Here is a 15,923-nt window from a genome sequence, read left to right as displayed (position 1 = left end):
GCTATGAACATTAAGGATTAAAGCTTGTGTGGGAAGCCATGACGGCTTAAAGTGGCATAAGAAACCAGACAGAGGGCCTTCTCGGTAGTGGCGCCTGCCCTGTGGAACACCCTCCCAACAGATGTCAGGGAAATAAACAACTTTCTGACTTTCAGAAGACATCTGAAGGCAGCCCTCTTTAGGGAAGTTTTTAATGTTTGATGTTTTATCATGTTTTTAATATTCTGTTGGGAGCCGCCCAGAGCGGCAGGGGAAACCCAGCCAGTTGGGCGGGGTATAAATTATTATTATTAGAGTGCTTTACATGTATGCTGCAGGCGGGGCCTTCGTCTCTGGTGGTTACTCGCTTGCATTAAATGATTATAATAGTTATAACAATGCAGAAGAGTGACAATGAGAGACAGAGGTTCCATCTGCCCCATACATTTAAAGCTGTATCATGTCACTTTAAACAGTCACAGCTTCACCCAAAGGATTACAGAACTGTAGTCTGTTACGGGTGCCGAGAGTTTTTAGGAGGCCCCTATTCTCCTCATAGTGCTACAGTTCCCAGACTGGTTTAAGAATCCCTTGTCCCAAGGAGCTCTTGTGAATCATAGCTTCATGAGGGCAATAGGGGTTTCCTAGCAACTCTCAGCATCCTTAACGAACTATAGCTCCCAGGTCCCTTTGGGGGAAGCCATGACTGCTTAAAGTGGTGTAATACTGCTTTAAGTACAGTGGTGCCTCACAAGACGAAAAGAATCCGTTCTGTGAGTCTCTTCCTCTTGCGGTTTTTTAGTCTTGCGAAGCAAGCGGATTAGCGCTATTAGCGGTTTAGCGGCTATTAGCGGCTATTAAAGGCTTAAGGGATTAGCGGATTAGCTGCTAAAAGGCTATTAGCAGCTTAGTGCCTTAGAAAAAGGGGGGTGGGGAGCGGAAAAAAACCCCAGGAATCGCAAGACATTTTCATCTTGCAAAGCAAGCCCATAGAGAAATTCGTCCTGCGAAGCACCTCCAAAACGGAAAACCCTTTCGTCTAGCGGGTTTTCCGTCTTGCGAGGCATTCATCTTGCGGGGCACCACTGTACTGAGTGCCTACGGGGCCTAGCTAAAAGAAGTCATACATGTGAAAATAATTTAATACATAATTGAAGTGAAAATTATGCACCCGTTCTAAAGAAAAAGACCTAAGGAGATGGTGTGGTGGGCGGGGCCAGAGGTAAAAGTGGGTGGAGCAATTAATGTAAATTTTGTACAGTGGCCTTTCTAGCCTCAAACGTCTGGATAAGACACAGCAGAGACTGATGTCGTTAGGATAGATGGTTTATTTACACATATAGACAACCTGAGCCCATGATGGAGGGGCTCACAGCATTAACACTCTCAAGAAAGTCTTGCCTCCCCCATAGCCTTGGATTCCAGCAGAAGTCAGGCATGGCCCTCTCTCCCCCTTCTACTTTCAGCCTGCTTCTAGTGCACTCTCCCTCTCTCTCTCACACACACACAGATACACAGGACTCAGCCCTGGATTTTGTCCTAACTACCTAGCAGTTCAAAAGCACGTCAGAGTGCAAGTAGATAAATAGGTACCGCTCTGGCAGGAAGGTAAACAGTGTTTCCGTGCGCTGCTCTGGTTCACCAGAAGTGGCTTAGTCATGCTGGCCACATGACCCGGAAGCTGTCTGCGGACAAACGCCGGCTCCCTCAGCCTATAGAGCGAGATGAACGCGCAACCCCAGAGTCGTCTGCGACTGGACCTAATGGTCAGGGGTCCTTTACCTTTACCTTACAAACTGATGGACACACCCATTTGCACAAAGCCACTTCATTAATTTCATTGTACACAGGTTGTACATTGACAATAAAGGTGTTGTTGTTACCTTAATGTCCCATACTTAGGGGGCCATTATCCATAGCTGTCAACCTTCCCTTTTTTTGCAGGAAATTCCCTTATTCCAGTGCTGTTTCCTGCTGCTATCCCGGATTGTTAGATATCCCGTAGACTGTCCCTGGGACAGGTGAGGCTGCTGATCCCTTATTTTCGAGGCTGCTGATCCCTTATTTTCAAATCTGAAAGTTGACAGCTATGCCATTATCTCACCAAGAAGCTGGAGGACTTTTCAATCAATTGAATCCTTGCTGAATTAGAAAAGGACTCAGGCAAAGAGCCTAGCGCGCGCACACACACAACAATATAAAAGCTTGCAGGCTTTTATTAAACTTGTATACCGCCCTATACCCACAGGTCTCAGGACGGTTACAACATAAAATCACAATATAAAATAACAAAATACAAAACAAAAACTACCCAATTAACCCCCATCCCGTCTTCCCATTTTAAAAGGGCATTGAATGTCAATCAGCCAAAGGCCTGGTTAAAGAAGAATGTTTTTACCTGGCATCTAAAGGTGTATAATGAAGGTGCCAGCTGAACCTCCCTGGGGAGAACATTTCACAAACGGGGAGCCACCGCAGAAAAGACCCGTTCTTGTATTGCCACATTCCAGGCCTCACATGGAGGAGGCACATGAAGGAGGGCCTCAGATGATGATTGCAGGCTCCAGCTAGGTTCATATGGAAAAGGGCGGTCCTTGAGGTATTGTGGTCCTGAGCCATTTAAGGCCTAAATGTCTTTAGCAGGAGCCGAAAAGTACAGTGAAGGCACCTGGATGATGTCAACAACAGGCAGGGAGTTTCTGCCGCTCTAAAAGATTGATTTTTTACAAATGCCGAACAAGTATTACGTGGAACCTGTAACACTGCCAGTTCCTTTACGTCTCCCCGTTAGCCTTTTGTTCACCCCAAGCTTTCCTTTTTAAAAAAATGTATTGTATTGATTTTCATGAGGAAATGGTGACACAGAAACAGGCAATTTCACAGCCGGCCACCGACCCGCAAAACCACAAGCGACAGTTCACAGAGCAAAAGCAAGACCAACTTTAGCCTCCAGTTGAAGAGCCCCTTCCAAACATTCAGAAGGAAGTTCTTGCTAAAATCAATCCTTCACAGCCAGCAGTCTTTACATTTGCAAATGTCTCAAGCCCTGCTAATACATAAACATCTTTGGTAGGAATGGGACCCATCCTTAGTCAATTGATTCAGTACCTGTCTAATCAGCATTTCAATAAGATGCTCTGGCAAGCCCAGGAAAACAATTAGCTTTAAAATCTGAGTAATAGGCTTGTCTACAGAGTTCTGAACTTTGCCTGATTTACATTTCTGTGAAGTTTGCATTATGATATTGGGTGTGAGGGGGCCTGTTGAAGCACATAGCCTCAGACTTTGCGAAGTTGTAGGCCCGACATGTTGCTGTGTTTATGGGGTCTGGTGTTGTGACCATTCGGTCCTGTTCTCTTTTTATTACTTTCTGAGGTTTCGTTGGGAAATGAGTTGTTTCTGTTGATAATATTCTATTAATAATTTTTTTTGTACCTTTATGTTTGACATATTTTTGGATTTTTGTGGAAATTGTTATGACTTTTTCTGTTACCTTTGTAATTACGTACGCTTTTTTCGTATTGCAAGCCGCCTTGAGCATAGTTTTAACGATGGAAAGGCGGCATACAAATAAAATTATGAATGAATGAATGAATCCCCACCTAAACTGGGGAGGGGGGGGACATTCTATCATATTAGGGATCCCCAAGGGGCATCTAGTCCAACCCCCCCATATCAATATTTTCAGGGCTTAGGTCCTCTAAAGGTTAATGTGTCTTTACTCCTGGACTGCCAGATCCTGCTCAGGTTCAGTCACTACAACCCTGGATTCAACAGTACTTGCCTCCTAGTCCAAGGTGGTACAGTGGTCAGACCTGGGAGACCAGGGTTCAAATCCCAACTCGACCATGAAGCTCATTGGGTGGCATTGGGCCAACCACTCACTGTGTGTCTAACCTGCCTCACAGGGTTGTTGTTGGGGATTAAACGAAGCCGGGGTAAGAAAACCACGAGCGCCACCTTGAGCTCCTGAAAAAGCTGGGAAATTATTATTCTTGTTGTTTATTAAATCCCTAACGCCGCCCTTCACCCGAGGAGAACAGGGCGCTTTACAGTATAAAACGCAGCATTGCAACGAATAAGCAAATGTGCATATTCAGATGCAGGGAACAAGCAAATATGCATAGGGACATCCGTCTGTTTTTTCGTTTTTTAAGAAATATTTCTCCTGTAGCCACCCAGTCCCTCAACAGGGGGCGGTCGGAGGAGCGTCTTTCTGCCTCCGCAGCTCCGCCATTAAAACACCGAGGAGGAGGAAGAAGAGGCGGAGGGAGCATTTTAGGTAGGGGTGGGGGTGGAGGAAAAGAGGGGCTGGCAGCGGGGAAGGACGATTTTGGGGTCTGGGGAAGCGTCATAGGCGCAACAGCAGCAGCAAAGCGGATCGATTGGAGAAGTGAGTTGCAACAGACGCGCGCGCTCTCTCTCTGTCTCACATACACACGCACGCGCGCACGCACACACACAAACACGTGTCTTCTTGCCGCTTCCGGGACTGTGCAAAGGTGCGCGTGGGAATCCCCGCGGTTAATCGCAGAAGCCCCACGTGCCACGTGGCCGCCGGCTGCCCCCCCCCTTTAAGTCGCCCCGCCTCAGTTCTCCGCCTATGTAGTATGGGAAGCAATAACAACAAATAGGTCGCAGGGGTTTTTTTGCTGCAGTCCCGCCTCACCTCTTCTCTCCCAGAAGCTCAAGGTGGCGCACAGGTCCCCCACCCACCTCCTCGTTTGGCCCCCACAACAACAACAACCCCAAGAGGTAGGTCATTATTAGTATTATTAGTATGCCTCCCTTCATCCGAGGATCACAGGGCGGTTTACGATATAAAAACACAGATTAGGTTGAGCGCAGGCAGTGATTGGTGGGCTTCCTGGCCGAGTGGAGGGATTTGAACACAGGTCCCCCATGTTGTTGTCAGTTACTCTCAGCCTGCCCTTGACCCGAGATTATGGGAGAAGCCTATAATTTAAAGCTGCTGTTATTCAGATTAGCCCTCCCCCCCCCATATGCAGTGGTGGGATATTAACGCCAGGTTTTTATTATAATGTTCCTGCAAATCGCTCTCTGCTGCTGCTGCTGCTCCTCTCAAAATGCAATGCGCTCTATGTGGGTCTACCTTTGAAGGTGACCCGGAAACTACAACTAATCCAGAATGCGACAGCTAGACTGGTGACTGGGGGTGGCCGCTGGGACCATATAACACTGGTCCTGAAAGGCCTGCATTGGTTCCCAGTACGTTTCTAAACACAATTCGAAGTGTTGGTGCTGACCTAAATGGCTTTGGCCCTGTATACCTAAAGGAGCATCTCTACCCCCATTGTTCAGCCCGGACACTGAGGTCCTCCTCCGAGGGTCTTCTGGCGGTTCCCTCACTATGAGAATCGAAGTTATAGGGAACCGGACAGAGGGCCTTCTCAGTAGTGGCGCCCTCCCTGTGGAATGCCCTTCCATCAGATGTTAAAGAAATAAACTACTACAGTCGTACCTTGGATCTCAAACGCCTTGTGGCTCGAATGTTTTGGCTTCCGAATGCTGCAAACCCGGAAGTGAGCGTTCCGGTTTGTGAACATTTTTTGGAACCCAAATGTCCAACTCGGCTTCTGACTGAGTGCAGGAAGCTCCTGCAGCCAATCGGAAACTGCACCTTGGTTGTCGAACATTTTCAGAAGTCGAATGGACTTCCGGCACGGATTCCGTTGAACAACCAAGGTACCACTGTATCTGACTATTAGAAGACATCTGAAGGCAGCCATGTATTGGAACGTTTTTAATGTTTGATGTTTTATGTTCTGATATTTGCTGTGAGCTGCCCAGGGTGGCTAGGGAAACCCAACCAGATGTGGGAATAATATTGCTGCATTACATAGCAGGGTTGTTCCTCAGCCGCCTCAAATTGCAATATGTCGATGAAATCCTCCAAATACATTAAAAGCCTGCTTAAGCTGCTAGTCTTCATTTTGGTCTGAAAAGTGGGCATAACCTTCCTCATAGATCTAGTGTGTTAGCCACACTGGCTGTTAATACTCCCATTAAAGAAGAATTTAAGAAGAGCTTGCAGGATCAGGCCAGCAACCCGTGCAATCCAGCATCCTGTTCTCACAGTGGCCAACCACTTCCCTTAAGGCAGCGTTTCCCAAAATTGGGCCTCCCGCTGTTTTTGGACCACAGTTCCCATCATCCCTCCTGCTTGGCAGGGGGTTGGACTCGATGGCCCTTGTGGTCTCTTCCAACTCTATGATTCTATGATCTCTGACCATTGGTCTATGATTTTCTATTGATATGTGCCCCACCACCCTGATTGCTAACCACTTTTTGGCTTTGGTTTTCATTGACTCCATTGTGTGTGTGTGTTTGTGTGTTTCTTTAGCTCAGGTAGAAACGCCCCTTTCAACTGAGGAAGACCCCCAGGGTCTTCAGACTACTGGGGTCCTCGGCCAATTGCAGCTCTTTTGCCACCAAGCAAATTTCATCAGACCTGAACCTTCCTCTCTGAGATCTCCTTGGACTAACCATCTCTCTGTTTCCATCAATATCAAGAACTGGTAAGGATCTCCCTTCCCCCCGGAACCAACCAGCCAAAATCGCTAGCTTTTTAGCTCAAGAGTTGGAAAGAAGATGATAGAGCAAAAATATGCAGGCACGGAACCTAAAGGGGGGTCAGAAGGAGCAACAAAGCCTATCAGAGCAGTTTATTCTGAATATACGACCAAGCAGTCAAGATGTGGAGCGTCTGAAGACGGCAAAGGGGGACCCGGCAAGGGGAGGCAAGAGCGCTGGGAAGCCCAGTGGCAGCAGTTCCTGAAGACGCTGCAGCCCCTTCACCCAGAAGGGGGAAGCCCCCCAGAGACACCTGAGTCTGCCCCCTGGGAAGACGCCCAGGCCTTCCTGGCCTCATTTGAGCAAGTGGCCAAAGCCTGCCGCTGGCCCAGAGGAGAGTGGGCGGCCCGGCTCCTGCCTGCGCTGAGCGGGGAAGCAGACGAGGCCTTCCGGAGCCTGGAAGCTGGAGACAGAGAGGATTATGGGAAGGTGAAGGCGGCCATCTTGCGAGGGGTTGCCCTAAGGACGGAGGCCGAGCGCCAACACTTCCGGCAGTTCTGCTGCCAGCAGGTGGAAGACCCCCGGAGGATCCACCTGCAACTGCAGGATCTCTGCCACCGGTGGCTGAAGCCAGAGAGACGCAGCAAGGAGCAGATCCTGGAGCTGCTGGTCCTGGAGCAGTTCCTGGCCAGCCTCCCGCCAGAGCTGCAGAGCTGGATCCGAGCAGGAGGACCGGAGACGTGTTCGCAGGCGGTGGCCCTGGCGGAGGAGTTCCTGATGGCCAACCAGCAAGACTTGGCCGAGGCTGCAGAGTGGCAGGTGGGGGAATAATGCATTTAACTGGACATGGAATGTGTCTTAGGCATGTGCTAAGTGTTTACATGTATCCCCTCTGAAAGAGAGCCTTAACTTTTCATGACTCCAACCAAGAAATTTGGGGAACATTCCTGTGGGGTTTTGCCAAGACAGGCAGAGAAAAAAAGAACAGCATTTTTGTTTTGTAATTAATAATAATAATAATAATAATAACCACCTTTATTAGGCATAGCAAACCACACATTATCAAACAGATACCGTTTACAATTTGTATAAAATGAGAGCTCAACATAACAAGGTTTTCCTAGTCAGATCTTTAACTCCAGAGAAAATCAATTTGCATAAATAATACAATACAACACTACCGCATCATCGATCAATTAAGAACCACTAAATCTCTTTATAATGGCCCAGTCTTTCTACATTCAGCCACTATTAAAGTAAATTGATCATTCCTTGCCTACCACTTGCTCTTTGTAGTTGTTTCGCTCTGTTCCGAGTATGACCACCCTCACTGATTCAGGAACCGTTGCAGGATGCGTGCGTGGATTCCGTGGATGCAGAGGAGGTGCCATCGGAAGTTGCTCAAGGACGGATCTACAAAGACAGAGATGGGGAGATCAGTTTGCTAGGTAAGGATTCACAAGAGCGACTAACATCGCAGTCCTAACCGTGTCTGCTCAGAAGTAAGTTGGGGCTTACTCCAAGGAAGAGATGGAGACCTAAGAGTTTTGCACCTTTTGTATGAGTGGTATAATTTGGACAACTAGGTGTAACGGAAGTCTCTTGTGCCTTTAAGCTGTCTGGTGATGAGATTTTGGCAGGTGAGATTTGTCACGCAGGGAGGAGATGATGAAACACTGCACCTGTTGAATATCCCTATTCTACACAACAGCGCAAGGTCGCTTCAGAGGTACCAAAACTAGCCTCTTGCCAAAATAATTTGTTGTATGTTGAGGCGAAGCAACCACAAAGTACCAAATAACTGCATATTCAAGTCTGGCCCAGGTTTTCCAGATTTTCTAGTCAATTTTCCTTTGATTGTGACTTGATCTAGTACTAGAATTTTGAGGACAGATCCTCTGTAGGATGATCTAGTTAGGCATGATGTGAATTGCTGGCATCCAGTTATAGACTTGTACAGTTGGAAGGGACTCAGGGGTCATCTAGTCCAACCCCCTGCAATGCAGAAATCTCAGCTAAAACATCCATAACAGGTGACCATCCAACCTCTGCCTAGAAACCTCCAAGGGAAGGGGTGGCCAGGTTTCCCTTCTGAAATTGTCCTTTCCATCCTTTGCAGGTGGCAACATCAAAAGCTCAAGTAATTCCGGTTTGTTGCTTCCTCCTGAAGGACGGGAGATGGCTGAAGTTGTCCTGAGCGAGGTGAGCTTTGGAGACCACAGCAATGCTTCCCGGGGCCGGGGTCTCAGTGTGCAAGTAGAGGAGGTAAAAGTCTCGCTTTTACCCCAGTTTCCCTATTGTTCTGCCTCAGATTATTTCCGCCATAGTAGGGCTAATTTTAGAGCCCAGTTAAAGAAGCAGCAGCAACTGAGCAAACTGTTCACACACAAAAAGAGTAACCTGTCTGTTGTAAGTTGTTTATAGCATGCTGGTTTCGTTTTAAGAAGCAAAGAATAAACTCCCAGTTTTTGACATTTCCTTGCCTTGTCCACCTGCGGATGGTGTTTGTTCTCCATGGCTATTTATGTTCCCAGTATGTATTCATCATCCTTTTCTGTGTTCTAAGTCACATTGCAGAGTGTAGCTTTTCCTCAGTATTTAATTTTGTATTTTTACAACTGAATTGAGAGCTGAAACTCTTATTTAACGGGTCTGGGGTTTGTTTGTTTGTGGGGGGAAAGGACATTAGCATAATTCTGTGCATTTGCATTGTTTCTTATGCAACAGCATCTGATGGCGGTGTTGGGGTGTTTTATGTTTCCAGGGACTGCCAAATTCCAAGGAGACAGGCGTGTCTTTGCACATGTATGAAAGGACTCCAACACAGCCAGGCCAACAGACTATGTTCTGGCAAGTCCTGCCAGAGGACAATGGAAATGTCCTGTCTTTTGGTAAGGTTTGTTCAAGTCCAGTAAACAACTTGCCGTTTTTGGAATTCGAAAGAGGAAGAACGAGCCTTTTCCCCAATTCTGTGTACTGCAGTACAAGGCATAAATACAAAAACATTAGGAATAACAGTCAGAGCTGTTTCACAGTGGAACAGTCTCCCTCAGTAGGTAGTGGACTCTCCTTCCTTGGAGGTTTTTCTTAGCAGAGGCTGGATGACTGAGAATTGCTTTTTCTGAGGGTGTTGAAAACTCTTGGGAAACCAGAGGCCTTGGTTTGCTTCAGATAGTACAATTCCCGGGACTTGAGTGTTAGATGTCCCTTTTGCCCCTTCAAAACAGGAGCCATCGTGTGAGACATGCCTGATAGCACTCAGTGCCCCAAATTCCTTCTGTGCAGGATTAGCCGAAGCAGTTTCTGTACAAATAGAACAAAATAGCCGTATTTATTCCCTTTATTTAGAAGAGTTTGGATTTGGATTTGATATCCCGCTTTATCACTACCCAAACGAGTCTCCAAGCGGCTAACATTCTCCTTTCCCTTCCTCCCCCACAACAAACACTCTGTGAGGTGAGTGGGGCTGAGAGACTTCAAAGAAGTGTGACTGGCCCAAGGTCACCCAGCAGCTGCATGTGGAGGAGCGGAGACATGAACCCGTTTCACCAGATTACAAGTCTACCGCTCTTAACCACCACACCACACTGGCCACAAACCAACCTGGGTTAAGCGAACAATCCGCACAGCCTGGGATGTAAGGAGAGGGGTTGATATCTGGCTGGAGGTAGGGAGGGAGAGAGAGAGAAATAAAGCTTGAGCTTAGCAGATATATTTCGATGATGCGGAAGGGCAAACGGTGAGGAGAGGAAGGAGGTTGCAGGCTTCTAGAAAAGACCAGAGCATGGACAAAACCCCTCTCTCTGTCTCTTCAGGTGAACAAAAGAGATGCTGGATCAAGAGGGAGACGTCTCAGCGAGGAGAGACTTTGCCAGAGGACATACACAGGGCATGCGCAGAAGTACCTCAGTGGGATTTTCCTCTGACGTCTGAAACTCACGAGCAGCCATGTGAGGGGAAAGGGCGACAGAAGAAGCCAGTGGAGAGAGAGGGAGAACGCAGCGAGCGCACAGAAGTTATTCCAGGTGTTGTTATCCTGACCTCCTCAGGGCCCATAGAGGGGGAGAAGCTTCCATTTTCTGGGTACGGGAGGAAACACAATGACAAGTCAGGGCTTGTTGTGAGTCACCCTGGGGAGGACCCCAGCGAACGTCCTCCTTGGGGCAAAGAAAGCCAGACAAAGCGTTGCTTCTGTAAACCTCAGGGGATGCTTACAGGAGGGGAACAACATGCACCTGCCGAGTGTGGAAGAAACTCTTTTGTCGGCCACCAGAATATTTGCACAGAAGAGGAACCCAAGGAAAGTCTTGAGGGTGGCCAAAGTTTCAGATGCAGGCTGCAGAATCATCAGGACGTTCCTTCAGGAAGGAAGAAGCATGAATGTTCCACGTGTAGGAAAAGCTTCACTTCCAGAGCAGGTTTAACAAGGCACCAGAGGATTCATACTGGAGAGAAACCCTACAGGTGCCTTGAGTGCGGGAAAAGCTTCAGCCGGGGAGAAAACCTCTGCAGACACCGGAGGGTCCACACTAGAGAGAAACCGTACAAATGTTCTCACTGCAGGAAATGTTTCGGTCAGAGGGGGGACTTGAAGATTCATCAGAGGATCCATACCGGAGAGAGACCGTACAAATGTCCCAAGTGCGATAAGAGCTTCAGGCGGCGACAGCACCTGATGGGCCATCAGAGGACCCATAGCAGAGAGTAACTGTTTCAAGTTCATCAGAGCACTCACAAGAGACCTTACAAATGCCACAAGGAAAAGCCAGGAAAGATTGGTTAAGCACCAGAGCACCTTTAATATTGTCTGCCATCAGATCCTATCACCACAGATTCCACTTTCTCTATACTCTCGATAGCAAGTGGGTGGCCACTATGAACTATTTGTGCCCACAGCTCCTCAGCGGCATGCTCCTCTAGTGAAGGAAGTTCCAGAAACCATTTTTTATCTTGTCAATACAGTGGTACCTCAGGTTACAGATGCTTCAGGTTACAGATGCTTCAGGTTACAGATGCTTCAGGTTACAGACTATGCTAACCCAGAAATAGTACCTCGGGTTAAGAACTTTGCTTCAGGATAAGAACAGAAATCGTGCAGCAGCGGGATGCCCCATTAGCTAAAGTGGTGCTTCAGGTTAAGAACAGTTTCAGGTTAAGAACGGACCTCCAGAACGAATTAAGTTCTTAACCCGAGGTACCACTGTAGTGGCTGCAGTCTTAAAAACTGCATACTGGGACATAGTTAGTGGAATATCTCATGTGTCAAACTGCTTGGGATTAAACCATTCTATTTGCCATTGTTTTTCCTCAAGGAGCATTGGGAACTGGAGTTTGGTAGCCCAGAGGCCTGCACTGACCTCTTGATGTACAATTCCCAGAGTCTGATTCTGAGTTGTCCCCTTCTCACTTCAACAGGGAAGCCATAATATGGAGACATGGCTGATAGTATGGAAAGGGGGCAGGTGATCAGGGTCTTCAGTGCCCCAAATATATCTTCTTTGTGATTAGTTGGAACTGGTTTTGTATTAGACGGAACACTTGGGAGTGGGGGTTAGTCCAAGTGTGGGGAATATTTGACCCTCCAGATGTTGCTGAACATAGCCAGGGATGATGGGAGTTGGAGTTCAGCAACATCTGGAGGCTCAAATGTTCCCCACAGCTGATTTAGCCAGTCAAACTGCTGTTGCTGGCCCCTATGAACATAACCATTTATCCATAAAGTACTTTAGCTATTAGGGAGAAGTAGACAGGTTTAGACTGCAATCCTAAAAAAAAGTCTGCTACCTGGCATTGTGGACTTAATTAAAATTACAGGCTTTTGATACCAGCCTTTAGAACAAACTATAATACATTGTTGTTTTCCTCATTTACCCCCAATGTACCCCAGGAATTGCTTTTTCTGAGGGCGCTGAAACTGAGCAACCAGAGGTATCGTGTTTCCTTCAGAAAGCAAAACTCCTGGAATTTATGTTTTTGCCCCTTCATAAAGCCGTGATGGGGACATGGGTGGTGCTGTGGTCTAAACCACAGAGCCTAGGGCCTGCCAATCAGAAGGTCGGCGGTTCGAATCCCTGCGACAGGGTGAGCTTCCGTTGCTCGATCCCAGCTCCTGCCAACCTAGCAGTTCGAAAGCACGTCAAGTGCAAGTAGATAAGGTGGTACCACTCTGGCGGGAAGGTAAATGTCATTTCTGTGCGCTGCTCTGCTTCGCCAGAAGTGGCTTAGTCATGCTGGCCACATGACCCAGAAGCTGTATGCCGGCTCCCTCGGCCAATAAAACGAGATGAGTGCATAACCCCAGAGTCGTCCGCGACTGGACCTAATGGTCAGGGGTAACTTTACCTTTAAAGCCGTGATGAGAGATAATGGCTGACAGAATGGTTGAGGACAGTCTCATTTACAGTGTGGAAGATGACTTTCCTCTGCAACAAACTGATTTAGTGCAAGCAGACCCAAATAGGCCCACTTGGCTTTAACATCTTAATTTAGAGATGTCTTAATTTAGAGTGAAGAGGAGAACCTCACTTGTGGAGACAGTGGTGATGCATGGCTAGAAGTTGAGAGAAAAAGCTGAGTGTAGCGGAGAAGATTCAGAATTGCCTAGAAAGGGAGCTCTGGCAGGACAGAGAAAGCCAGGAGGGAGGAGGTTGCAAGAGTCTAGAAAAGAGGTGACCAGAGCTTGGACAAAATTCCTCTCTCTTTCTCTTCAGGTGAACAAAACGGGTGCTGGACGAAGATGGAGAAGTCCCGGTTGGGAGAGAATTTGCCGAAAGAAATGCACAGGGAGTTAGCGGGAGAATTCCGACGGGATATTTCGGCTGTGACACCTGGAATTCCTGAGGAGAAAAATTATTCCAAAGGGCAACGGGAGAAGCAGCCGGTGAAGAGAGAAACACAGTGCCTCTCAGGAGTTATTGCAGTCTCTGTTAGCAAAGCCACAGACAGTGGAAAGCCCTGCAGGAGAAAATCTAAGTCAGAGAACCCTTTTGAGTGCCCCGCATCAGCGAGAGACAGCCAGTCAGTATGTTGCCTTGAGAAACTACAGGGAATACTTAGGGGGGAGAAACAAAATGCCTTGTCTGCATGTGGTGAAAATTTATGTGGGAGAGAGGAATTCGTTGGACGCCAGGACAGTCGCACAGAAGAGAGCTCCCACGAATGCCCCGAAGATGAGAAACGCTTCAGACATAGACATCGGAACAATAATTCAGGAAGGAAACCCCACGAATGTTCTGTGTGCGGGAAAAACTTCACCTTCAGAGCAGAGTTAGCAAGACATTATAGAATCCATACGGGAGAGAAACCATACGGATGTTCTCAGTGTGGGAGAAGCTTCCGGCAGAGAACGCACTTAGTTAGGCACCAGAGCATCCATACTGGGGAACTGTTCCAATGCGCCGAATGTGGAAAGGGCTTTTCCCAGAGAGATACGTTGAAAAGACACCAGAGAACTCACAGGACGCTCCCGAGGCCTGCGTCCTCTGAGGGTGGGAAGAGTTCAAATCGGGGCAGCATGTTCGCTGTGCAGGCCTCTGCCATACCTGTACCAGTGGCCATATTCCCATTGGGAGTAGCCAGCATTAGGCCTCAAAACGGGATTGAGCTCAAAAAGCTCTCTGAAAGCCCGTAGTAAAGAGCAACCATGTCCACTTTCAGTTAGACTCCAAGTCTCAAATGTGTTAGTCACAAGGCACCAGTTACTCATATACATTTAATAATATCAATAATTTTGTTATTTATACCCCGCCCATCAATATACATAATGCATGCTGAAACTAAAAGCTTACCCACAAAAATGCAGGGGTGAGGAAGCATGCATAAGCAGAATACTGTAGTTGTGGCTGTAATCGCAGAATTTGGGCTGCAGTCCTCACCCCACTTTATCCTGGACATAAACCCCATTGAATTCAGCAAGACTGACATGGTTAGGAACACACTGTTCTAGTCCTTATGGAATACCCTCTCTATTGAGGCATTTCATCCTGACTTCATTTTATTTTTCTGTGCCTACTTAAAACACACCGATTTGCACATTGGCTTGTTGCACATTAGAGAATCCAGAGGGGAAGAAAATGCTTAGCAGGACTGAGAACATGTAATATCCCACTGCAGGAATACCTGCAGCTGCTGTTGAAAGCAGAACATCTAGCAGCAGGGAGGCCATAAGAGCTCTGCCAACACCGTAGGCCCCACAGCATGGGTCGAGGATCTTCCCTCCATCACCAGTTTTCATCAGCCCACGGTCATGGCTTCACTTTAACCAGTTTGGCACTTCCTTTTAAAGCCAGATATTGTGTCACAAATGAACAGAAACCTTATGGCCTCTGAAGGTTTGCCATTGAAGGCTTAATTCTGCTCCCTTGTGGAGTGTTTCCAGAGGCATAGCTGGGGGGGGGGTGCGCACTGGCCGCCACACTGTGGGGGCAGCATTTACTGCGGGACCTGCAGTGCGCCTGAGCTACGCAACTCTCCTGGGAGTGGCATGGTGGCTTGGGCACCCGCAGGCTCTGCGCTGCCCCAAATGGCAGTGTGGGACTTGTGTCCACCGCCTGCCCCACAGCTGACGGGGAGACTCTGCCTTCTCCCTCCCCTCTCCTTGGGAGGCCTCCGGGCAGCTGCTCAGCCCCAAGGAGAGGTGCCTCCTCACGCTGCCCCACAGGGGCCTGGGAAGCAGAGACATGAGAGGGCATCTGAGGAGGGAAGGAAGGAAAGAGGGACAAAGGCCAGTGTTGCCCATGGCACCCCTGACCATCATTCAAGGCACCCCAGGGTGCCATGGCACGCTGGTTGAAAACCACTCGTTTAGGGATTGTGCACTCAAATGAACAGCGGGGGAACATTGTGGTCCAAAAATTATCGGATCCATTATCCTCCTATGCATGTTTGACACCTATTCATCCTATAGATGCCTCGAAAAGATCTTATGAGAAGGACACCTCAAAGGCACGGAGTCGTTTACTGCGTTAAAACCATTTTGACTTGTTCTGGTTTGCACTTTTGTGGCCTTTATTTCTCCTTTGACAAGCCTCCTATTTTCTCGGAGAGGACCCCCCCCCCCCCAAAGTTACGTTTTGTTGTGTTTGTTAAGGTTTTGAAAATGAATAAAAATTAATTAATTAATTAATTATCTCTGAGTGTAGCACTGTTATTTTGTAAAGGCTCACTGTGTGATTACAGAAAAATAAGACTCCAGTTCTGAAATGGAGGCAGGGGCATATTGTCTTACATTTTGTGGAGGCTGGACCAGTTGAATGTGGGGGACTTGTTTGTTCCCAAGCGTACATCAGTTCACTTCACGCCATGCATGCGGCCGCCACAGAACTTGGGGGGGGGCAGCCCCTTCATTTAATTTTTTTGAGGTGGCCCCCACGGCCCTGCATAGATGGTGCCCCTGTTCCTTTTTCCTTTCT

At 47.8% G+C, this 15,923-nt stretch overlaps 1 protein-coding gene across 13 annotated transcripts; it reads left to right on the top strand.

Annotated features, from left to right (window-relative positions):
* The first annotated feature begins 4,159 nt into the window (after nucleotides 1–4,159).
* On the top strand, nucleotides 4,160–15,634 carry LOC310670225 (zinc finger protein 446-like). Of its 13 annotated transcripts, none has more exons than XM_083425153.1 (7): nucleotides 4,160–4,261; nucleotides 6,344–7,332; nucleotides 7,865–7,961; nucleotides 8,633–8,715; nucleotides 9,278–9,404; nucleotides 10,329–10,538; nucleotides 13,224–15,634. In XM_083425153.1, exons 2-7 carry the CDS (start codon nucleotides 6,592–6,594, stop codon nucleotides 14,141–14,143), a joined length of 2,178 nt encoding a protein of 725 aa, XP_083281279.1. In that variant the 5' UTR covers nucleotides 4,160–4,261; nucleotides 6,344–6,591; the 3' UTR covers nucleotides 14,144–15,634. The 13 variants fall into 13 exon arrangements, 11 of the variants coding, with proteins under 11 accessions (XP_083281279.1, XP_083281273.1, XP_083281280.1 ...); XR_014507542.1 differs by having other exon boundaries at nucleotides 4,174–4,261; nucleotides 10,329–11,518; XM_083425147.1 differs by having other exon boundaries at nucleotides 4,174–4,261; nucleotides 7,853–7,961; nucleotides 8,633–8,778.
* The last annotated feature ends 289 nt before the right edge of the window (nucleotides 15,635–15,923 follow it).

The sequence above is a fragment of the Podarcis tiliguerta genome (assembly GCF_965153285.1).
Source record: "Podarcis tiliguerta genome assembly, chromosome: 2".
NCBI classification, from domain to species: Eukaryota; Metazoa; Chordata; class Lepidosauria; order Squamata; family Lacertidae; genus Podarcis; species Podarcis tiliguerta.
The sequence above is the reverse complement of the archived record's forward strand: the minus strand, read 5'-3'. Positions and strand labels throughout refer to the sequence as shown.